Here is a 23,986-nt window from a genome sequence, read left to right as displayed (position 1 = left end):
TTTCCTGCAGTTTTTCATTCTGCTTTTTAAATATTACCTTTTAGACCGGGACATAAACCTGTCGGTTAATCTCTGCAGACCCTCCTGGACGCTGTGACCCCCCTGTTATTAGCAATGTAACCAAGGACCACATGACAGTCAGCTGGAAGCCCCCAGCAGATGACGGCGGCTCCCCCATCACCGGCTATTTGGTTGAAAAGCGGGAAACCCACGCAGTTAACTGGACTAAAGTCAACAGAAAACCTGTGATAGAAAGAACAATAAAAGCAACAGGTCTCCAAGAAGGCACAGAATATGAGTTCCGAGTTATAGCCATCAACAAGGCTGGACCAGGCAAACCCAGTGACGCCTCCAAAGCTGTTTATGCCCAAGATCCTCTGTGTAAGTTTTCATGGAAGAGTCCCACAGCTGTGTGATAATCAGCATTCAACAACCAGGAATGATGTTTTAATGAAATTTTTCTATTATCATCCTCAGATCCTCCTGGACCACCAGCTTTCCCCAAAGTATATGACACAACCCGGAGCTCTGTGAGTCTATCTTGGGGCAAGCCAGCCTATGACGGGGGCAGTCCTATCATTGGTTACCTTGTTGAAGTAAAACGAGCTGATTCGGATAACTGGGTGAGGTGCAATTTACCACAGAAGCTCCAGAAAACCCACTTTGAGGTTACCGGCCTAATGGAAAACACAGAATACCAGTTCCGCGTGTATGCCGTTAATAAGATTGGATACAGCGACCCCAGCGATGTGCCCGACAAACACTGTCCCAAGGACATTTTAAGTAAGTATTACCAGGAGAAATATACAGAACTCTTTTCATCAGTCATACTGTAAGAAGGAATATATAGAACTCCTCTATGTAGATTTATTTATTTACAAGTTTTAGGGTTGGTAACTCTAGAAGTATGTTGTAGGAGAGCTGGGTTGGTACTTTATGGTACTGTATAACAAGCCAAATGGAAGGCAAGGTGATTTGTGGTTTTGAAATGCTTTTCTTACTTACCTGAGAATTTCCTGTCTTCAAAAGATTATGGAATATAGGGATTTTATTGAGCATAAAAAGTTGTTTTTTTTTTTTTAAACTAAGTAGTGAGCTATTTCGGAGAAGGAAATGGCAACCCTCTCCAGTATTCTTGCCTAGAAAATCCTGTGGACAGAGGAGCCTGGTGGGCTGCTGTCCGTAGGGTCACACAGAGTCGGACACGACTGAAGCGACTTAGCATGCATGCATGCATTGGAGAAGGAAATGACAACCCACTCCAGTGTTCTTGCCTGGAGAATCCCAGGGACAGAGGAGCCTGGTGGGCTGCTGTCCATGCGGTCACACAGAGTCAGACATGACTGAAGCAACTTAGCAGCAGCAGCAGTGAGCTATTTATTATTCTTAGGTTTCTATTTTCTCTTCTAATCCACCCCTCTCCATCTTAATTTCTTTTCCCACCATTTCTTCTGTTCACTTATTCTCCCTAATCCATGCTCCTACTACTTTGAATTACACTTCACCCACTGTGTACTTTTCTTCCTACAATGAAATAAAGCCAGAGTGTCTAGCAGAGTGCTTTCACTGGAAGAAAGCCCAAAATCAGTCATCAACTTGTAATATACAGACAGTTTAAGAGTATGGAAGGTTCATGAGATAAGGATATGCAGATCTCCCAGGGAAAATGTGGGTTGGCCCATAGGATACTAGAAAATAGAAAGGTCAATAATTACTACAGAGTCTTAAGATAGTTGGTAAAAGTTTTGAGGATTATATTAAGAATTTTTTTAAGAACTAGAAATCAGAAACATATTTTAGGAGTTATCAGGCCAGTCCTTGGAAATACACATTACTCTAACATTCTTCACTCCAACGTTAAACAGTTCCACCTGAAGGAGAACTTGATGCTGATTTGAGGAAGACACTCATATTGCGTGCTGGAGTTACCATGAGACTGTACGTGCCAGTAAAAGGACGTCCACCTCCCAAGATAACTTGGTCTAAACCAAATGTCAATCTAAGAGAAAGGGTTGGACTGGACATAAAGTCCACTGACTTTGACACCTTCTTGCGCTGTGAAAAGGTGAACAAATATGATGCAGGAAAATACATCTTGACTCTGGAGAACAGCTGTGGTAAAAAGGAATATACCATTGTAGTGAAAGTGCTTGGTAAGTCTACATGGAAAAACAATCATATATATGTTTAAAATGTAGCCAATGTGTTTTTTAGGTATTCATTTCTTATTTACCCACTATTTATTCAGATACTCCTGGGCCACCCGTCAATGTGACTGTCAAAGAAATATCCAAAGATTCTGCTTATATTACCTGGGATCCTCCCATTATTGATGGTGGAAGCCCCATCATAAACTATGTGGTAGAAAAGCGTGATGCAGAGAGGAAGTCCTGGTCTACTGTAACAACAGAGTGCTCGAAAACAAGCTTCAGAGTATCTAACCTGGAAGAGGGAAAATCCTACTTCTTCAGGGTGTTTGCTGAAAACGAGTATGGCATTGGTGATCCCGGTGAGACACGTGATGCTGTCAAAGCTTCCGGTAAGCAAATGAGGCTACCACCCTATCACTCTGAGTGACACCTTACCTTGGTTTTCTGGGGCTTAGGCTCATCATTTCTCCTTTGCTCTAGAAACCCCTGGACCAGTGGTGGACCTGAAGGTGACCTCTGTCACCAAGTCATCTTGCAGCATAGGCTGGAAGAAGCCTCGCAGCGATGGTGGAAGTCGAATCACTGGATATGTCGTTGATTTCCTGACTGAAGAAAATAAGTGGCAACGAGTCATGAAATCATTAAGCTTACAGTACACCACAAAAGACTTGACTGAAGGGAAGGAATATACCTTCCGAGTGAGCGCTGAGAATGAAAATGGAGAAGGCACCCCAAGTGAAATCACTGCTGTGGCGAAGGATGATGTTGGTAAGCCCTTAGCCATCATCTCCATTTCCCCTTTGTCATCAAAAGTGCACTCTTGGGACTTCCCTGGCAGTCCGGTAATTAAGACTTCACCTTCCAATACATGGGGTTCTCAAGTTCGATCCCTGGTCGGGGAGTTAAGATCCTTCATGCCTCATGGCCAAAAAACCAAAGCATAAAACAGAAATAACATTGTAACAAATTCAATAGAGACTTTTAAAATGCTCCATATAAAAAACTGAAAGTGCTCTTGAGCCCTATTCCCTGGCTTACATAAAAACCCTCTAAAAACTATAATGATCTGAAAAAACTAACTGCCTGGCATTAAAAAATGACTTATCTCTGCTGTTTTACAGTGGCTCCTGACCTTGACTTAAAGGACCTACCTGATTTGTGCTACTTGGCCAAAGAAAACAGCAATTTCCGTCTTAAGATCCCCATAAAAGGCAAGCCAGTTCCATCCGTGACCTGGAAGAAAGGGGAAGACCCTCTAGCAACAGACACAAGGGTCAGTGTTGAGTCGTCTGCAGTTAACACCACTCTTGTCGTATATGATTGCCGAAAATCTGATGCTGGAAAATACACAATCACACTGAAGAATGTGGCTGGCACCAAGGAAGGGACTCTCACCATAAAAGTTGTTGGCAAGCCTGGCATCCCCACTGGACCGATCAAATTTGAAGAAGTCACAGCGGAAGCCGTAACCTTAAAGTGGGGTCCTCCGAAGGACGATGGAGGCTCTGAGATCACCAACTACATCCTAGAGAAGAGAGATTCTGTAAACAACAAGTGGGTGACTTGTGCCTCGGCTGTCCAGAAAACCACTTTCAGGGTCATGAGACTCCACGAGGGGATGGAATACACCTTCCGGGTCAGTGCCGAAAATAAATACGGTGTAGGAGAGGGTCTGAAATCGGAGCCAGTTGTTGCCAGACACCCATTTGGTAAGTGTCTCAAGGTCAGAAAACATAAAGCAGAACATGGTTCCAGTTCATTTCGAATACATTCCTGATTATAAATCTTGAATTATCTGCTTTTTCCTAGATGTGCCTGATGCTCCCCCACCTCCCAATATCGTGGATGTCAGACATGACTCCGTATCTCTAACATGGACTGACCCCAGGAAAACTGGAGGCTCTCCGATTACAGGTATTTTGTTGGCTCTTATCCTAGAGCATTAACATTAATCTTCCTCCCCGAAAACAAGCTGAATCTGTGCTACTTACTTACAGTACTATCTGCACATCCAAAAGTATATGTTCCTTTTTTCAGTTCATCATGCATTCAGAACATTAAGAATTAAGTAAGCTAATTCATTAAGCCAACTTCATTTGAATGAAAAACTCCTAATGTAATAGTTAATAAAGGTTTTCTAAATGATAGTATCTATTTTTATAAGTTAAAATTTCAACAGAAGGTGCCATAAGTAAGTCTATTCCAGGAGATAAAAATATCCCTATGGCTAGGTAATAAAAGTGTAGATACCAACAAGAATGATTATTTGTTCTGTGTATGTGTGTATTTATTTATTTATTTATTTTTAATTAATTAATTTATTTTTTATTTTACTTTACAATTCTGTATTGGTTTTGCCATACATTGACATGAATGTGTGTATTTAAAAATCAGGCTACATTTGTGCTTTTTATGTGAACTGACACATCACTGGGTCTTTTATAGGGTATCACATCGAGTTCAAGGAAAGAAACAGCCTCTTGTGGAAGAGAGCTAATAAGACTCCTATTAGGATGAAAGACTTCAAAGTGACAGGACTAACTGAAGGTCTGGAATATGAGTTCCGAGTTATGGCAATCAATTTAGCAGGAGTAGGCAAACCAAGCCTGCCATCAGAGCCAGTTGTGGCCCTTGATCCAATTGGTAAGTCATTATACAGAGACTTTGTATAATGTCTCTTTGTATTTCCTCATGGAGAAAACATTGGTGTGTGGCTGACTGGGTTGGTTCATTTGTTGCTTTATTTTAGATCCTCCTGGCAAACCAGAGGTTATCAGTGTAACAAGGAATTCAGTGACTCTCGTCTGGACTGAACCTAAATACGATGGTGGCCATAAGTTGACTGGGTATATAGTAGAGATGCGAGATCTTCCCTCTAAATCCTGGACGAAAGCCAACCATGTTAATGTCCCAGATTGTGCCTTTACTGTTACTGACCTTGTCGAGGGTGGAAAATATGAATTCCGAATTAGAGCAAAGAATACAGCAGGTGCTATCAGTGCTCCATCAGAAAGTACAGGGACCATTATCTGCAAAGATGAATATGGTAGGTCTATTTTATTTTTTATGCACATTAAAAAAAAACCAGTAAATTAAGCTACCTTCCTTTTCTGATTACAATGTTTGTTGGTTTTTTTTTTTTTTCCTTTGCAGAGGCACCAACCATTGTTCTTGATCCCACAATAAAAGATGGGCTAACAGTTAAAGCAGGAGACACCATTGTTCTGAGTGCCATTAGCATTCTTGGCAAGCCTCTTCCAAAGTCCAGTTGGTCCAGGGCAGGAAAAGACATACGACCGTCAGATATTGTTCAGATAACTTCAACCCCAACATCTTCCATGCTTGCTGTCAAGTATGCAACTAGAAAAGATGCTGGTGAATACACCATCACTGCGACTAATCCTTTTGGCACAAAGAGTGAACATGTGAAGGTGACGGTGCTTGATGTACCTGGTCCCCCAGGTCCCATTGAAATCAGTAATGTTTCTGCTGAAAAAGCAACACTCACATGGACACCTCCGTTGGAAGACGGTGGCTCACCAATTAAGTCCTATGTCCTGGAAAAGAGAGAAACCAGCCGACTTCTGTGGACAGCGGTTGCCGAAGATATTCAGTCTTGCAGGCATGTGGCAACCAAACTTATCCAAGGAAACGAGTATGTCTTCCGGGTCTCAGCTGTAAACCAGTATGGCAAAGGAGAACCCGTACAGTCTGAACCTGTCAAAATGGTAGACAGATTTGGTAAGTACAGCATATAAGGGAATTGATGCATAAACCTTTGCAGCAGAGCTTAGGAAATCATAGATTTCTCACAAATTTGCTTCCTTTTCAGGTCCACCTGGCCCCCCTGGAAAGCCAGAGGTTTCCAATGTCACTAAAAACACTGCCACTATCAGCTGGAAAAGACCAGTGGATGACGGTGGCAGCGAGATCACAGGGTATCATGTAGAAAGGAGAGAGAAGAAAAGCTTGCGATGGGTGAGAGCAACAAAGACTCCGGTTTCTGATCTCAGATGCAAAGTGACAGGACTGCAAGAAGGAAACACCTACGAGTTCCGAGTCAGTGCAGAGAACAAAGCAGGAATTGGTCCACCTAGTGATGCTTCAAATCCTGTTCTAATGAAAGATGTTGCCTGTGAGTATTTATCTTTTTCAACACAGCTCTTTGGGGAGTGCTGGTATTTAATTTATACCAAATCCAAACCCTTAACATTTTTGGGCCTGTTTCCTTTCCAGATCCCCCAGGACCACCTTCAAATGCACGTGTCACCGACACTACCAAGAAATCTGCTTCTTTGGCCTGGGGCAAGCCTCATTATGACGGTGGCCTTGAAATCACTGGCTATGTTGTAGAACATCAAAAAGTAGGAGATGAGGGCTGGATAAAGGATACAACAGGAACAGCCCTCAGAATCACTGAGTTTGTGGTCCCTGATCTTGAGACTAAAGAAAAATACAATTTTAGAATCAGTGCCGTCAATGATGCTGGTGTTGGGGAGCCAGCAGTGATTCCAAATGTTGAAATTGTGGAACGGGAGATGGCCCCTGACTTCGAACTAGATGCTGAGCTTCGAAGAACTCTTGTTGTGAGAGCAGGACTCAGTATCAGAATCTTCGTGCCCATTAAAGGTCGACCTGCCCCTGAAGTGACATGGACCAAAGACGATATCAACCTTAAGAACCGAGCTAACATCGAAAATACAGAGTCATTCACGCTCCTGATCATCCCAGAATGTAACAGATACGACACTGGCAAGTTTGTGATGACCATAGAGAACCCCGCAGGGAAGAAGAGCGGCTTCGTTAACGTCCGAGTCTTGGACACACCAGGGCCTGTCCTCAACCTGAGACCTACTGACATCACAAAGGAGAGTGTCACCCTGCACTGGGACCTCCCTCTGATAGACGGGGGTTCACGCATCACAAACTACATTGTGGAGAAACGAGAAGCAACACGGAAATCTTACTCCACGGTCACCACGAAGTGCCATAAATGCACTTATAAAGTCACTGGCCTGTCGGAAGGGTGTGAATACTTCTTCAGAGTGATGGCAGAAAACGAGTACGGAATCGGCGAGCCGGCGGAAACAACGGAGCCCGTAAAGGCCTCCGAAGCACCATCACCACCAGAGAGTCTTAACATCATGGACATAACTAAGAGCACAGTCAGCTTGGCATGGCCTAAACCCAAACATGACGGGGGCAGTAAGATCACTGGCTATGTGATTGAAGCCCAGAGAAAAGGCTCTGACCAGTGGACCCACATCACAACCGTGAAGGGGTTGGAATGCGTTGTGAAGAATCTGACCGAAGGGGAAGAATACACCTTCCAGGTCATGGCAGTGAACAGCGCAGGGAGAAGCGCCCCTAGAGAAAGCAGACCTGTCATTGTCAAGGAGCAGACCATGCTTCCAGAACTGGATCTCCGCGGCATTTATCAGAAACTAGTCATCGCTAAAGCTGGTGACAACATCAAAGTGGAAATTCCAGTGCTTGGTCGACCAAAGCCCACGGTTACGTGGAAGAAAGGAGACCAGATCCTTAAACAGACACAGAGAGTTAACTTTGAAAACACAGCAACTTCCACCATCTTAAACATCAACGAGTGCGTAAGAAGTGACAGTGGGCCCTACCCATTAACAGCAAGGAACATTGTGGGAGAGGTTGGTGATGTCATCACCATTCAAGTCCATGACATCCCAGGGCCACCTACTGGACCAATCAAATTTGATGAAGTTTCATCTGATTTTGTCACCTTCTCTTGGGAGCCACCTGAGAATGATGGAGGTGTACCCATAAGCAACTATGTGGTAGAAATGCGGCAGACTGACAGTACCACGTGGGTTGAACTAGCAACTACTGTTATACGCACTACCTACAAAGCCACTCGCCTTACTACCGGAGTAGAGTACCAATTCCGGGTAAAAGCTCAAAACAGATACGGAGTGGGACCCAGCATCACGTCAGCCCCTGTAGTTGCCAACTATCCATTTAAGGTCCCTGGGCCTCCTGGTACCCCTCAGGTGGCTGCAGTTACCAAGGACTCAATAACAATCAGCTGGCATGAGCCTCTTTCTGATGGTGGAAGCCCCATTTTAGGATACCACGTTGAAAGAAAAGAACGAAACGGTATTCTCTGGCAGACTGTGAGCAAAGCATTAGTACCTGGCAACATTTTCAAATCAAGTGGACTAACAGATGGTATTGCTTATGAATTCCGAGTGATTGCAGAAAACATGGCTGGCAAAGGCAAGCCAAGCAAGCCATCCGAACCTATTTTAGCTTTGGATCCCATTGACCCACCCGGGAAACCAATTCCTCTCAATATTACTAGACACACAGTGACTCTTAAATGGGCTAAGCCTGAATATACTGGAGGCTTTAAAATTACTAGTTATATAGTTGAAAAGCGGGATCTTCCTAATGGACGGTGGCTAAAGGCCAACTTCAGCAACATTTTAGAGAATGAATTTACAGTCAGTGGACTAACTGAAGATGCCGCATATGAATTCCGTGTCATTGCCAAAAATGCTGCTGGTGCTATTAGCCCACCATCTGAGCCATCAGATGCTATCACATGCAGAGACGACGTTGAAGCCCCAAGGATAATGGTGGATGTCAAATATAAGGACACAATTACATTAAAAGCAGGTGAAGCGTTCAAGCTGGAAGCTGATGTTTCAGGTCGCCCACCTCCAACAATGGAATGGACCAAAGATGGAAAGGAGCTTGAAAACACAGCAAAATTAGAAATTAAAATTGCAGATTTCTCTACTAATCTGGTAAATAAGGATTCACTGAGAAGGGATGGCGGTGCCTATACCCTTACAGCAACTAATCCTGGTGGTTTTGCCAAACACATCTTCCATGTCAAAGTTCTTGATAGGCCAGGCCCACCAGAAGGACCTTTAGCTGTATCGGAAGTGACATCAGAAAAATGTGTACTGTCGTGGTTGCCTCCACTGGATGATGGAGGAGCCAAGATTGACTATTATGTCGTTCAGAAACGTGAAACCAGCAGACTGGCATGGACCAATGTAGCCTCAGAAGTCCAACTAACAAAACTAAAGGTCACTAAACTCTTGAAAGGCAATGAATACATATTCCGTGTGATGGCTGTAAACAAATATGGCATTGGAGAGCCACTGGACTCAGAGCCTGTGCTTGCACTGGATCCTTACGGACCTCCTGATCCCCCTAAAAACCCTGAAGTTACCAGTATCACTAAAGATTCCATGGTTGTCTGCTGGGGCCATCCTGACTCTGATGGTGGCAGTGAGATCATCAATTACATTGTGGAACGGCGAGATAAAGCAGGCCAACGCTGGGTGAAATGCAACAAAAAGACCCTTACTGATTTAAGATACAAAGTGTCTGGGCTGACAGAAGGACATGAGTATGAGTTCCGGGTCATGGCTGAGAACGCGGCTGGAATCAGTGCACCGAGCGCTACCAGTCCATTTTATAAAGCTTGTGATGCTGTGTTTAAACCCGGCCCACCAGGTAACCCACGTGTTCTAGATACAAGCAGATCATCCATTTCGATTGCTTGGAACAAGCCTATCTATGATGGTGGGTCTGAAATCACTGGGTATATGGTTGAGATCGCCCTGCCAGAGGAAGATGAATGGAAGATCGTCACTCCACCAGCTGGGCTCAAGGCAACGTCTTACACCATCACCAACCTCACAGAGAACCAGGAATATAAAATTCGCATCTACGCCATGAATTCTGAAGGCATTGGGGAACCTGCACTTGTTCCTGGAACTCCAAAGGCTGAAGACAGGATGCTGCCTCCAGAGATTGAACTGGATGCCGAACTGCGCAAAGTCGTCACCATAAGAGCTTGCTGTACTCTGAGACTTTTTGTCCCCATCAAAGGAAGGCCAGCACCCGAGGTGAAGTGGACCCGAGAACATGGAGAATCTTTAGATAAAGCTAGCATCGAGTCCACAAGCTCTTACACCCTGCTTATTATTGGAAACGTAAACAGATTCGACAGTGGCAAATACATACTAACCATAGAAAACAGCTCAGGCAGCAAGTCTGCATTTGTTAATGTCAGAGTCCTAGACACACCAGGCCCTCCACAGGACCTGAAGGTGAAGGAGGTCACAAAGACATCTGTCACACTGACGTGGGAGCCTCCTCTTATTGACGGAGGTTCAAAAATAAATAACTATATTGTTGAAAAGCGGGAATCAACAAGGAAAGCATATTCAACTGTTACAACAAATTGCCACAAGACTTCCTGGAAGGTAGACCAGCTTCAAGAAGGCTGCAGTTACTACTTCAGGGTTCTCGCCGAAAATGAATACGGCATCGGGCTGCCTGCTGAAACCGCTGAATCTGTGAAAGTATCAGAACGACCTCTGCCTCCAGGAAAGATAACGTTGGTGGACGTCACAAGAAACAGTGTGTCACTCTCCTGGGAGAAACCCGAGCATGACGGAGGCAGCCGAATTCTAGGCTACATCGTAGAGATGCAGAGCAAAGGCAGTGACAAATGGGTCACATGTGCCACAGTCAAAGTCACTGAAGCCACTATTACTGGATTAATTCAGGGTGAAGAGTACTCTTTCCGTGTGTCTGCTCAGAACGAGAAGGGCATTAGCGATCCGAGACAACTGAGCGTGCCAGTAATTGCTAAGGATCTTGTCATTCCACCAGCCTTCAAACTCCTGTTCACTACTTTCACTGTCCTGGCAGGTGAAGACCTAAAAGTCGATGTTCCATTCATTGGACGCCCTACGCCAGCCGTAACCTGGCATAAAGATGACGTGCCACTGAAGCAGACGACCAGAGTAAACGCCGAGAGCACAGAAAATAACTCTCTACTGACAATAAAGGAGGCGTGCCGAGAAGATGTTGGACATTACATCGTTAAACTGACTAACTCAGCTGGTGAAGCTACCGAAACCCTTAATGTTATCGTTCTTGACAAACCAGGGCCTCCAACAGGACCAGTTAAAATGGAGGAAGTGACAGCTGACAGTATTACTTTCTCTTGGGGCCCACCTAAGTATGATGGTGGAAGTTCTATCAACAATTACATTGTAGAAAAACGGGACACTTCCACAACCAGCTGGCAGATTGTGTCAGCTACTGTTGCAAGGACAACAATAAAAGCTTGCAGGTTAAAGACTGGGTGTGAATATCAGTTTAGGATTGCAGCTGAAAACAGATATGGAAAGAGCACCTACCTCACTTCAGAGCCTATTGTAGCCCAGTATCCATTCAAAGTTCCTGGTCCTCCTGGCACACCGTTCGTAACACTATCCTCCAAGGACAGCATGGAAGTACACTGGAACGAGCCAGTCAGTGACGGAGGTAGCAAAGTCATTGGCTATCACTTGGAACGCAAGGAAAGAAACAGCATCCTCTGGGTAAAGTTGAATAAGACACCTATTCCTCAAACCAAGTTTAAAACAACTGGCCTCGACGAAGGCGTTGAATATGAATTTAGAGTCTCTGCAGAGAACATTGTGGGCATCGGCAAGCCAAGTAAAGTGTCCGAAAGCTACGTAGCCCGTGATCCATGTGATCCACCAGGAAAGCCAGAGCCAATCATTGTCACAAGAAATTCCGTGACTCTTCAGTGGAAGAAACCCACTTACGATGGTGGAAGCAAGATCACTGGTTATATTGTTGAAAAGAAAGAACTGCCCGAGGGCCGCTGGATGAAAGCTAGTTTTACCAACGTCATTGACACTCAGTTTGAAGTAACTGGCCTAGTTGAAGACCATAGATACGAGTTCCGGGTTATAGCCCGAAATGCTGCAGGAGTATTTAGTGAGCCTTCAGAGAGCACAGGAGCAATAACAGCAAGAGACGAGGTAGAACCACCACAGATTCGCATGGATCCAAAATACAAAGACACAATTGTGGTGCATGCTGGTGAGCTATTTAAGATTGATGCAGATATTTATGGCAAACCGATACCAACCACTCAGTGGATAAAAGGTGATCATGAGCTCTCCAATACAGCTCGATTAGAAATTAAGAGCACTGACTTTGCCACCAGTCTCAGTGTCAAGGATGCAATACGCATTGACAGTGGAAGCTACATACTGAAGGCCAAAAACGTTGCAGGAGAAAAGTCAGTCACTGTAAATGTCAAAGTTCTTGACAGACCAGGGCCACCCGAAGGACCTATTGTTATATCAGGAGTTACAGCAGAAAAATGCACACTAGCTTGGAAACCCCCACTCCAAGATGGTGGGAGCGATATCATAAATTATATTGTGGAAAGGAGAGAGACCAGCCGCTTGGTTTGGACTGTGGTTGATGCTAACGTACAGACTCTCAGCTGCAAGGTTACTAAGCTGCTTGAAGGCAATGAATATATTTTCCGTGTAATGGCTGTCAACAAATATGGTGTTGGCGAACCTCTTGAATCTGAGCCAGTAACTGCCAAGAACCCATTTGTAGTGCCAGATGCACCAAAGGCTCCAGAAATCACGGCGGTGACCAAGGACTCAATGATTGTTGTATGGGAAAGACCAGCATCTGATGGCGGCAGTGAAATTCTTGGGTATGTTCTTGAAAAACGCGACAAAGAGGGCATCAGATGGACAAGATGCCACAAACGTCTGATTGGGGAGCTGCGCTTGAGAGTAACCGGACTCTTAGAAAATCACAATTATGAGTTCAGAGTCTCAGCTGAGAACGCTGCTGGACTTAGCGAGCCAAGCCCACCTTCTGCTTATCAAAAGGCTTGTGATCCTATTTATAAACCAGGACCTCCAAACAACCCCAGAGTCACTGATATTACAAGATCTTCCGTCTTCCTTTCTTGGGGCAAACCAATATATGACGGTGGCTGTGAAATCCAAGGATACATTGTTGAAAAATGTGACGTGAGTGTTGGTGAATGGACAATGTGCACTCCACCGACTGGAATCAATAAAACAAACATAGAAGTGGAGAAGCTGTTGGAAAAGCATGAATACAACTTCCGTATCTGTGCTGTTAACAAAGCGGGAGTGGGAGAACATGCTGATGTCCCTGGACCTGTTATAGTTGAAGAAAAGTTGGAAGCACCAGACATTGACCTTGACCTTGAACTGAGGAAAATTCTAAATATAAGGGCAGGTGGCTCCTTAAGGTTATTTGTTCCTATTAGAGGTCGTCCTACACCAGAAGTTAAATGGGGCAAAGTGGATGGTGAAATCCGAGACGCAGCTATAATCGACAGCACTAGCAGCTTCACCTCCCTTGTTCTTGACAATGTCAACCGATATGATAGTGGAAAATACACTCTCACATTAGAAAACAGCAGCGGGACAAAGTCTGCCTTTGTGACTGTGAGAGTTCTGGACACACCAAGTCCACCTGTTAATCTGAAAGTCACAGAAATCACTAAAGACTCAGTGTCAATTACATGGGAGCCTCCTCTGCTGGATGGGGGATCCAAAATTAAAAACTACATTGTTGAGAAACGTGAAGCCACAAGGAAGTCATATGCTGCTGTTGTGACAAACTGCCATAAGAATTCTTGGAAAATTGATCAGCTCCAAGAAGGCTGTAGCTATTACTTCAGAGTCACAGCTGAGAACGAGTATGGTATTGGCCTTCCCGCCCACACTGATGATCCAGTTAAGGTTGCAGAAGTCCCACAACCTCCAGGAAAAATCACTGTGGATGATGTCACCAGAAACAGTGTCTCTTTGAGCTGGACAAAGCCTGAACATGACGGTGGCAGTAAAATCATTCAGTATATTGTGGAGATGCAAGCTAAACACAGTGAGAAATGGTCCGAGTGCGCTCGAGTCAAGTCCCTTGAAGCCGTAATTACCAACCTAACTCAGGGAGAAGAGTACCTTTTTAGAGTTGTGGCTGTAAATGAAAAGGGGAGAAGTGATCCTAGGTCTCTTGCAGTTCCAATAGTTGCCAAAGATCTGGTCATTGAGCCAGATGTGAGACCTGCATTTAACAGTTACAGTGTACAAGTTGGCCAAGATTTGAAAATAGAAGTACCCATTTCTGGACGTCCTAAGCCAACTATTACCTGGACTAAAGACGATCTTCCACTGAAGCAGACTACAAGAATCAATGTCACTGATTCACTTGACCTCACCGTACTCAGTATTAAAGAGACTCATAAGGATGATGGTGGACATTATGGAATCACAGTTGCTAATGTGGTTGGCCAGAAGACAGCATCCATTGAAATTATAACCCTAGATAAGCCTGATCCTCCAAAAGGACCTGTTAAATTTGATGAAGTCAGTGCTGAAAGTATTACCTTATCTTGGGAACCTCCATCATATACAGGGGGCTGCCAGATCACCAACTACGTAGTTCAGAAAAGAGATACAACCACCACAGTATGGGAGGTTGTTTCTGCTACTGTGGCCAGAACGACACTCAAAGTGACCAAACTGAAAACTGGTACAGAATATCAATTCAGAATATTCGCTGAAAACAGATATGGACAAAGCTTTGCACTGGAATCTGAGCCGATTGTAGCTCAATATCCCTACAAAGAACCAGGCCCTCCAGGTACACCATTTGCCACAGCCATTTCCAAAGATTCCATGGTTATACAGTGGCATGAACCAATCAATAATGGTGGCAGCCCAATCATAGGTTACCACCTTGAGAAAAAGGAAAGAAACAGTATTTTGTGGACAAAAGTCAACAAAACTATTATTCATGATACCCAGTTTAAAGCAATCAATCTTGAAGAAGGCATTGAATATGAATTCAGAGTGTATGCTGAAAATATTGTTGGTATAGGCAAGGCAAGCAAGAATTCCGAATGCTATGTAGCCAGAGATCCCTGTGACCCACCAGGTACCCCAGAAGCAATAATTGTTAAAAGACATGAAATCACTTTACAATGGACCAAACCCGCATATGATGGTGGAAGTGTGATTACGGGTTACATTGTAGAGAAGCGTGATCTGCCTGATGGTCGCTGGATGAAAGCCAGCTTCACAAACGTCATTGAAACTCAGTTTACTGTGTCAGGTCTTACTGAAGATCAAAGATATGAATTCAGAGTCATTGCAAAGAATGCAGCAGGTACAATAAGCAAACCTTCTGACAGTACTGGACCGATAACTGCCAGGGATGAGGTCGAACTCCCAAGAATTTCAATGGATCCAAAATTTAGAGACACAATTGTGGTAAATGCTGGAGAAACATTCAGGCTTGAAGCCGATGTCCACGGAAAGCCCCTGCCTACCATCGAGTGGTTAAGAGGAGATAAGGAGATTGAAGAATCTGCTAGATATGAAATAAAGAACACAGATTTCAAGGCTTTACTTATTGTAAAGGATGCCATTAGAATTGATGGTGGACAGTATATTTTAAGAGCTTCCAATGTTGCAGGTTCTAAGTCATTCCCAGTAAACGTAAAAGTGTTAGACAGACCAGGGCCTCCAGAAGGGCCAGTCCAGGTTACTGGAGTCACCGCTGAAAAATGCTCATTAACGTGGTCTCCACCACTTCAAGATGGTGGCAGTGACATTTCTCACTATGTTGTTGAAAAGAGAGAAACAAGTCGGCTTGCCTGGACTGTTGTTGCTTCAGAGGTTGTAACCAATTCTCTGAAAGTTACCAAACTCTTAGAAGGGAATGAATATATCTTCCGTATAATGGCTGTCAACAAATATGGTGTTGGCGAGCCTTTGGAATCTGCACCAGTACTCATGAGAAACCCATTCGTGCTTCCTGGACCACCAAAAAGCTTGGAAGTCACCAACATTGCCAAGGACTCCATGACCGTCTGTTGGAACCGTCCAGACAGTGATGGTGGAAGTGAGATTATTGGTTACATCGTAGAGAAAAGAGACAGAAGTGGCATTAGGTGGATAAAATGTAGTAAACGCCGCATTACAGACTTGCGGCTAAGAGTAACAGGATTAACAGAAGATCATGAGTACGAATTCAGAGTCTCTGCAGAAAATGCAGCCGGAGTTGGAGAACCAAGTCCAGCTACAGTTTATTATAAGGCCTGCGATCCTGTGTTCAAACCTGGCCCCCCCATCAATGCACACATTGTAGACACCACTAAAAATTCAATTACACTTGCCTGGGGTAAACCCATCTACGATGGTGGCAGTGAAATTCTGGGATATGTAGTAGAAATCTGTAAAGCAGATGAAGAAGAATGGCAAATAGTTACTCCCCAGACTGGCCTGAAAGCCACTCGATTTGAAATTTCAAAACTCACTGAACACCAAGAGTATAAAGTACGGGTCTGTGCCCTCAATAAAGTTGGTTTAGGTGAGGCTACAGACGTTCCTGGTACTGTGAAACCAGAAGATAAACTTGAAGCACCTGAACTTGACCTTGACTCTGAATTAAGGAAAGGAATCGTTGTAAGAGCTGGTGGATCTGTCAGAATTCACATTCCATTCAAAGGTCGCCCAACACCCGAGATCACCTGGTCTCGAGAGGAAGGTGAATTCACAGATAAGGTCCAAATTGAAAAAGCAGCAAACTATACCCAACTATCAATAGATAACTGTGATAGAAATGATGCTGGAAAATATATTCTCAAGCTGGAAAACAGCAGTGGGTCTAAATCTGCTTTTGTAACTGTGAAAGTTCTTGACACCCCAGGACCACCACAGAATTTGGCAGTCAAAGAAGTGAGAAAAGATTCTGTCCTTCTGATATGGGACCCACCCTTAATTGATGGGGGTGCAAAGGTCAAGAACTATGTCATCGACAAACGTGAATCAACCAGGAAAGCATATGCTAATGTGAGTAATAAATGCAGCAAAACAAGCCTCAAAGTTGAGAATCTTACAGAAGGAGCCACTTATTACTTCAGAGTAATGGCTGAAAATGAATTTGGAATTGGTGCTCCAGTGGAAACTGTTGATGCTGTGAAAGCATCTGAACCTCCTTCCCCACCAGGAAAGGTCACACTCACTGATGTGTCCCAGACCAGTGCATCCCTGATGTGGGAGAAACCTGAACACGATGGTGGGAGCCGAATTCTTGGGTATGTTGTTGAAATGCAGCCCAAAGGAACAGAAAAATGGAGTGTCGTGGCTGAATCCAAAGTCTGTAATGCAGTTGTTACTGGTTTGAGTTCTGGGCAAGAATATCACTTCCGTGTCAAGGCTTACAACGAGAAAGGACAAAGCGATCCAAGAGTGCTTGGTGTTCCGGTCATAGCCAAAGACTTGACTATACAGCCTAGTTTTAAGTTACCATTTAACACATACAGTGTCCAAGCTGGTGAAGATCTTAAAATCGAAATTCCTGTTATTGGCCGGCCAAGACCTGAAATTTCATGGGTCAAAGATGGCGAGCCTCTTAAACAGACGACAAGAGTAAATGTTGAGAAAACAGCTACTTCAACTATTTTGCACATTAAAGAAAGTAACAAAGATGACTTTGGGAAATACACTGTAACAGCAACAAACAGTGCAGGTACCGCAACTGAAAATCTCAGTGTTATCGTTTTAGAAAAGCCTGGACCTCCAGCTGGACCAGTTCGGTTTGATGAAGTTAGTGCAGATTTTGTGGTCATATCTTGGGAACCTCCAGCCTATACTGGTGGCTGCCAGATAAGCAACTACATAGTAGAGAAGCGAGATACAACCACCACCACTTGGCACATGGTATCAGCAACAGTGGCAAGAACAACAATTAAAATAACCAAACTGAAAACGGGCAGTGAGTACCAGTTTAGAATTTTTGCAGAAAACAGGTATGGAAAAAGTGCCCCCTTGGATTCTAAACCGGTTGTTGTACAATATCCATTTAAAGAACCTGGACCGCCTGGCACTCCTTTTGTGACATCAGTGTCAAAAGATCAAATGCTTGTGCAATGGCACGAGCCAGTTAATGATGGAGGCAGCAAAGTTATTGGCTACCATCTTGAACAGAAAGAAAAGAACAGCATTTTATGGGTCAAGTTAAATAAGACTCCCATTCAAGACACCAAATTCAAAACAACTGGGCTTGATGAAGGCCTTGAGTATGAGTTCAAAGTTTCTGCTGAAAATATTGTTGGCATCGGCAAGCCAAGCAAAGTGTCGGAATGCTTTGTTGCTCGTGATCCTTGTGACCCACCAGGTCGCCCTGAAGCCATTGTCATTACGAGAAACAATGTCACACTGAAATGGAAGAAACCCGCCTACGATGGTGGCAGCAAAATAACAGGTTATATTGTAGAAAAGAAAGATCTACCTGATGGCCGTTGGATGAAAGCCAGCTTTACCAATGTATTAGAAACTGAATTTACAGTGAGTGGACTTGTGGAAGACCAAAGATACGAATTTAGGGTAATTGCAAGAAACGCAGCCGGCAACTTTAGTGAACCATCCGAGAGTACTGGCGCCATTACTGCAAGAGATGAAATTGACGCACCAAATGCCTCACTGGATCCCAAATATAAAGATGTCATCGTTGTTCATGCGGGAGAGACTTTTGTCCTGGAAGCAGATATCCGTGGCAAACCTATCCCTGATATTGTTTGGTCAAAAGATGGAAGAGAGCTTGAAGAAACAGCTGCCAGAATGGAAATCAAGTCTACTATTCACAGGACAACCCTTGTTGTCAAAGATTGTATACGTAGTGACGGGGGACAATATATCCTGAAACTCAGCAACGTTGGTGGTACCAAGACTATACCCATCACTGTAAAGGTACTTGACAGGCCAGGGCCTCCTGAAGGGCCTCTGAAAGTTTCTGGGGTTACTGCTGAAAAATGTTACCTGGCTTGGAACCCACCTTTACAAGATGGTGGTGCTAGTATTTCACATTACATCATTGAAAAGAGAGAGACCAGCAGACTCTCCTGGACCCAGGTTTCAACTGAGGTGCAGGCCCTTAACTACAAAGTCACTAAACTTCTTCCTGGTAATGAGTACATTTTCCGTGTCATGGCTGCGAATAAATACGGGATTGGAGAGCCGCTGGAATCTGAGCCTGTTATAGCCCGTAATCCTTATAAACCACCAGGTCCTCCTTCACCACCTGAAGCCTCAGCAATCACCAAAGATTCTATGGTCGTAACATGGGCACGCCCAGTAGATGATGGAGGTGCTGAAATCGAGGGCTATATTCTTGAAAAAAGAGACAAAGAAGGCGTTAGATGGACCAAGTGCAACAAGAAAACACTAACAGATCTTCGATTCAGGGTAACTGGCCTTACTGAAGGGCATTCCTATGAATTCCGAGTTGCTGCTGAAAACGCAGCTGGTGTGGGTGAACCCAGCGAGCCTTCTGTTTTCTATCGTGCATGTGATGCTCTGTATCCACCAGGACCACCAAGTAATCCAAAAGTGACAGACACTTCCAGATCTTCTGTCTCCCTGGCATGGAATAAACCAATTTATGATGGTGGTGCGCCTGTTAAGGGCTATGTTGTTGAGGTCAAAGAAGCCACTGCTGATGAGTGGACAACGTGTACCCCACCAACAGGACTACAAGGAAAGCAGTTCACAGTGACCAATCTTAAAGAAAATACTGAATATAACTTCCGTATCTGCGCCATCAACTCTGAAGGCGTGGGTGAGCCTGCAACTATACCTGGTTCAGTTGCTGCTAAAGAGAGACAAGAGCCACCAGAAATAGAACTGGATGCTGATCTCAGAAAAGTGGTCATTCTGCGTGCAAGTGCTACTTTACGCTTATTTGTCACTATCAAAGGTCGCCCGGAACCTGAAGTGAAATGGGAGAAGGCCGAAGGTGTTCTCACTGACAGGGCCCAGATTGAGGTGACCAGCTCATACACAATGCTGGTAATTGATAACGTTACCAGATTCGACAGTGGTCGGTATAATCTGACGCTAGAAAACAACAGTGGCTCTAAAACTGCTTTTGTTAACGTCAGAGTTCTTGACTCACCGAGTGCCCCTGTGAATCTGACTGTAAGAGAAGTGAAGAAAGACTCTGTGATACTGGCTTGGGAACCACCGCTTATCGATGGCGGAGCTAAGATTACAAACTACATTGTCGAAAAACGGGAAACAACACGGAAAGCATATGCTACTGTTACAAACAACTGCACAAAGAACACTTTTAAAATCGAAAATCTCCAAGAAGGGTGTTCTTACTACTTCCGAGTCTTGGCTGCCAATGAATATGGAATTGGTTTGCCAGCTGAAACAACTGAACCCGTTAAAGCTTCTGAACCACCCCTCCCACCTGGAAGAGTAACTCTTGTCGATGTGACCCGGAACACAGCTACAATTAAGTGGGAGAAACCAGACAGTGACGGTGGCAGCAAAATTACTGGTTATGTAGTTGAAATGCAGACTAAAGGCAGTGAAAAATGGAGCATCTGCACACAGGTGAAGACTCTAGAAGCAACTATATCAGGCCTAACTGCTGGAGAGGAGTATATCTTCAGGGTAGCTGCAATTAATGAAAAAGGAAAAAGTGATCCAAGACAACTTGGAGTGCCAGTAATTGCAAGGGATATTGAAATAAAGCCTTCAGTTGAGCTTCCTTTCAATACTTTCAATGTAAAGGCCAGGGACCAACTGAAGATTGACGTTCCATTTAAAGGAAGACCTCAAGCTACTGTAAGCTGGAAAAAAGATGGTCAGACCCTTAAAGAGACTACTAGGGTCCATGTTTCTTCTTCAAAGACTGTGACATCACTAACGATTAAGGAAGCTTCAAGGGAAGATGTTGGCAGTTATGAATTATGTGTTTCAAATAGCGCTGGATCCGTAACAGTTCCTATTACTGTAATTGTGCTTGACAAACCAGGACCTCCCGGACCTATACATATTGATGAGGTTAGTTGCGACAATATAACCATCTCTTGGAATCCTCCAGAATATGATGGCGGCTGCCAGATTAGCAATTACATCGTTGAAAAGAGAGAAACCACTTCTACAACATGGCATGTAGTTTCACAAGCAGTTGCAAGAACATCCGTTAAAATAGTTCGTCTAGTAACAGGAAGTGAGTATCAGTTCCGCGTTTGTGCAGAAAACCGCTTTGGAAGGAGCTCCTACAGTGTCTCTTCTGCTGTAGTTGCCGAGTATCCATTCAGCCCCCCGGGTCCTCCTGGTACTCCTAAAGTTGTGCATGCCACAAAATCCACCATGTTGGTGGCCTGGCAAGTGCCAGTTAATGATGGAGGAAGTCGAGTACTTGGTTATCACCTTGAGTATAAAGAAAGAAGCAGCATTCTTTGGTCAAAAGCAAATAAAACCCTCATTGCTGATACGCAAATGAAAGTCTCCGGCCTTGATGAAGGACTGATGTATGAGTATCGTGTATATGCTGAGAATATTGCTGGAATTGGTAAATGCAGTAAATCTTGTGAGCCAGTCCCTGCAAGAGACCCCTGTGACCCTCCTGGACAACCTGAAGTCACAAATATCACAAGGAAATCAGTGTCACTTAAGTGGTCAAAACCACATTATGACGGTGGAGCTAAGATCACCGGCTACATCATTGAACGTAGAGAACTACCAGACGGCCGGTGGCTGAAATGCAACTTTACTAATGTACCAGAAACGTACTTTGAAGTAACTGAACTCACTGAAGATCAACGTTATGAATTCCGGGTTTTTGCAAGGAATGCTGCTGACTCAATTAGTGAGCCATCTGAATCCACCGGACCTATCACAGTTAAAGATGATGTTGAGGCTCCAAGAATTATGATGGACGTCAAATTCCGAGATGTCATTGTTGTCAAAGCTGGAGAGGTCCTTAAGATCGATGCAGATGTTGCAGGGCGACCTCTGCCAATAATCTCCTGGGCCAAGGATGGTGTAGAAATTGAAGAGAGAGCAAGAACAGAAATTGTGTCAACGGACTACACTACTTTGCTAACAGTGAAAGACTGTGTCCGACGAGACTCTGGGCAGTATGTGCTAACAGTGAAGAATGTTGCTGGAACTCGGTCTATGGCAGTTAACTGCAAGGTACTTGATAAGCCTGGCCCACCTGCAGGACCACTTGAAATCACCGGCCTCACTGCTGAGAAATGCTCTCTTTCCTGGGGACCACCCCAAGAAGACGGCGGTGCAGCTATTGACTATTACATTGTAGAAAAACGTGAGACAAGTCACCTTGCTTGGACAATATGTGAAGGAGAGTTAAGGACGACATCTTGTAAAGTGACCAAGCTACTCAAGGGCAATGAATACATCTTTAGAGTGACAGGTGTTAATAAATACGGTGTTGGCGAGCCCCTGGAGAGCATGGCTGTAAAGGCCCTTGATCCATTTACAGTTCCAAGTCCACCTACATCTTTGGAAATTACATCTGTGACCAAAGAGTTCATGACACTTTGCTGGTCGAGACCAGAGAGTGATGGAGGCAGCGAAATCTCTGGTTACATCATTGAGAGGCGAGAGAAAAACAGCCTACGATGGGTACGTGTAAACAAAAAACCAGTTTATGATCTGAGAGTGAAATCCACAGGACTTCGTGAAGGGTGTGAATATGAATACCGGGTATATGCAGAAAATGCTGCAGGCCTGAGCCTTCCAAGTGAAACCTCTCCTCTAATTCGGGCAGAAGATCCCGTGTTCTTACCATCTCCTCCATCCAAACCCAATGTCGTGGACTCGGGCAAGACCAATATAACTATTGGCTGGGTTAAGCCCTTATTTGATGGTGGGGCCCCAATAACTGGATACACCGTGGAATTCAAAAAATCTGATGAAACTGACTGGCAAACTGCCATTCAGAACTTAAGAGGCACTGAATATACAGTAAGTGGACTAACCACAGGAGCCGAATACGTTTTCAGAGTAAGATCTATCAATAAGGTTGGTGCTAGTGATCCCAGTGATAGCTCCGATCCCCAGATAGCAAAGGAAAGAGAAGAAGAACCTGTATTTGATCTTGACACAGAAATGAGGAAGACCTTGATTGTCAAGGCCGGTGCCTCCTTTACCATGACTGTGCCTTTCCGAGGAAGACCAGTACCCAGTGTCTCCTGGAGTAAACCAGACACGGACCTCCGCACTAGAGCTTATATTGATTCCACAGAGTCTCGAACATCACTGACTATTGAAAATGCCAACAGAAATGATTCTGGAAAATACACATTAACGATTCAGAATACCTTGAATGCTGCCTCACTGACCTTGGTGGTCAAAGTTTTAGATTCTCCTGGTCCTCCAGCCAGCATTACTGTACATGATGTCACCAAAGAGTCTGCAGTATTATCCTGGGATGTTCCTGAAAATGATGGTGGAGCACCAGTGAAGAACTACCACATAGAAAAACGGGAGGCCAGTAAGAAAGCATGGGTCTCTGTGACCAACAACTGTAACCGCCTCTCCTACAAAATTACCAACTTACAAGAAGGGGCAATTTACTACTTCAGAGTCTCTGGAGAAAACGAGTTTGGTGTCGGTGTACCAGCCGAAACGAAGGAAGGAGTAAAGATAACAGGTATGTTTTAAGAACAAAGAAAACCTACATATCCATATTCATTTTCCTTGAATAGTGTGAATCATTTTAATTACTGTTTAAATGCTTTTGGTTCACACCTCAAGCAATTCATACTGTGGCACAAAAGGAATTCTTACTAATAGAGAAAGTTTTTCATTGATTTACAAAAAAAAGTAGAAATTTACATAGATGAAGATAGATAATATATGTTGGATTTAAGTATAATTAACTTGACTGCATATATATATGTATGTATATATATCATGTATGTGCAGAAATTACATGATATTTTATAACACTGTTCATCTCATTCCTCATTTTTTGCCCATAATAAATTTGGGATAAATTTAATCATTTAATTGGGTCATTTGATGCTTATTTGATCTGAATGCTATGACATGCTGTGACATAAAATGACAAAGCCTGGGAAAGTTTTGCTTGACTCAGAAGCTAAACTGATCATATAAAAAGTAAGGAAGTCTCAAAGTAATTGT

At 43.9% G+C, this 23,986-nt stretch overlaps 1 protein-coding gene across 3 annotated transcripts in view; it reads left to right on the top strand.

Annotated features, from left to right (window-relative positions):
• TTN (titin) overlaps positions 1–23,986 on the top strand; it is a 274,747-nt gene that overhangs the window by 218,077 nt on the left and 32,684 nt on the right. For all 3 annotated transcript variants that reach the window (XM_040227721.1, XM_040227720.1, XM_040227719.1), the window contains 12 exons: positions 79–381; positions 478–783; positions 1,866–2,153; positions 2,249–2,539; positions 2,631–2,918; positions 3,272–3,859; positions 3,960–4,064; positions 4,596–4,793; positions 4,900–5,196; positions 5,304–5,891; positions 5,983–6,285; positions 6,387–23,492. In XM_040227721.1, the coding sequence (XP_040083655.1) occupies positions 79–381; positions 478–783; positions 1,866–2,153; positions 2,249–2,539; positions 2,631–2,918; positions 3,272–3,859; positions 3,960–4,064; positions 4,596–4,793; positions 4,900–5,196; positions 5,304–5,891; positions 5,983–6,285; positions 6,387–23,492 (20,661 nt within the window). The remainder of the gene's footprint in view (positions 1–78; positions 382–477; positions 784–1,865; positions 2,154–2,248; positions 2,540–2,630; positions 2,919–3,271; positions 3,860–3,959; positions 4,065–4,595; positions 4,794–4,899; positions 5,197–5,303; positions 5,892–5,982; positions 6,286–6,386; positions 23,493–23,986) is intronic.

Source organism: Oryx dammah, unplaced genomic scaffold, assembly GCF_014754425.2.
Source record: "Oryx dammah isolate SB20612 unplaced genomic scaffold, SCBI_Odam_1.1 HiC_scaffold_27, whole genome shotgun sequence".
Taxonomy (NCBI): Eukaryota; Metazoa; Chordata; class Mammalia; order Artiodactyla; family Bovidae; genus Oryx; species Oryx dammah.
The sequence above is the reverse complement of the archived record's forward strand: the minus strand, read 5'-3'. Positions and strand labels throughout refer to the sequence as shown.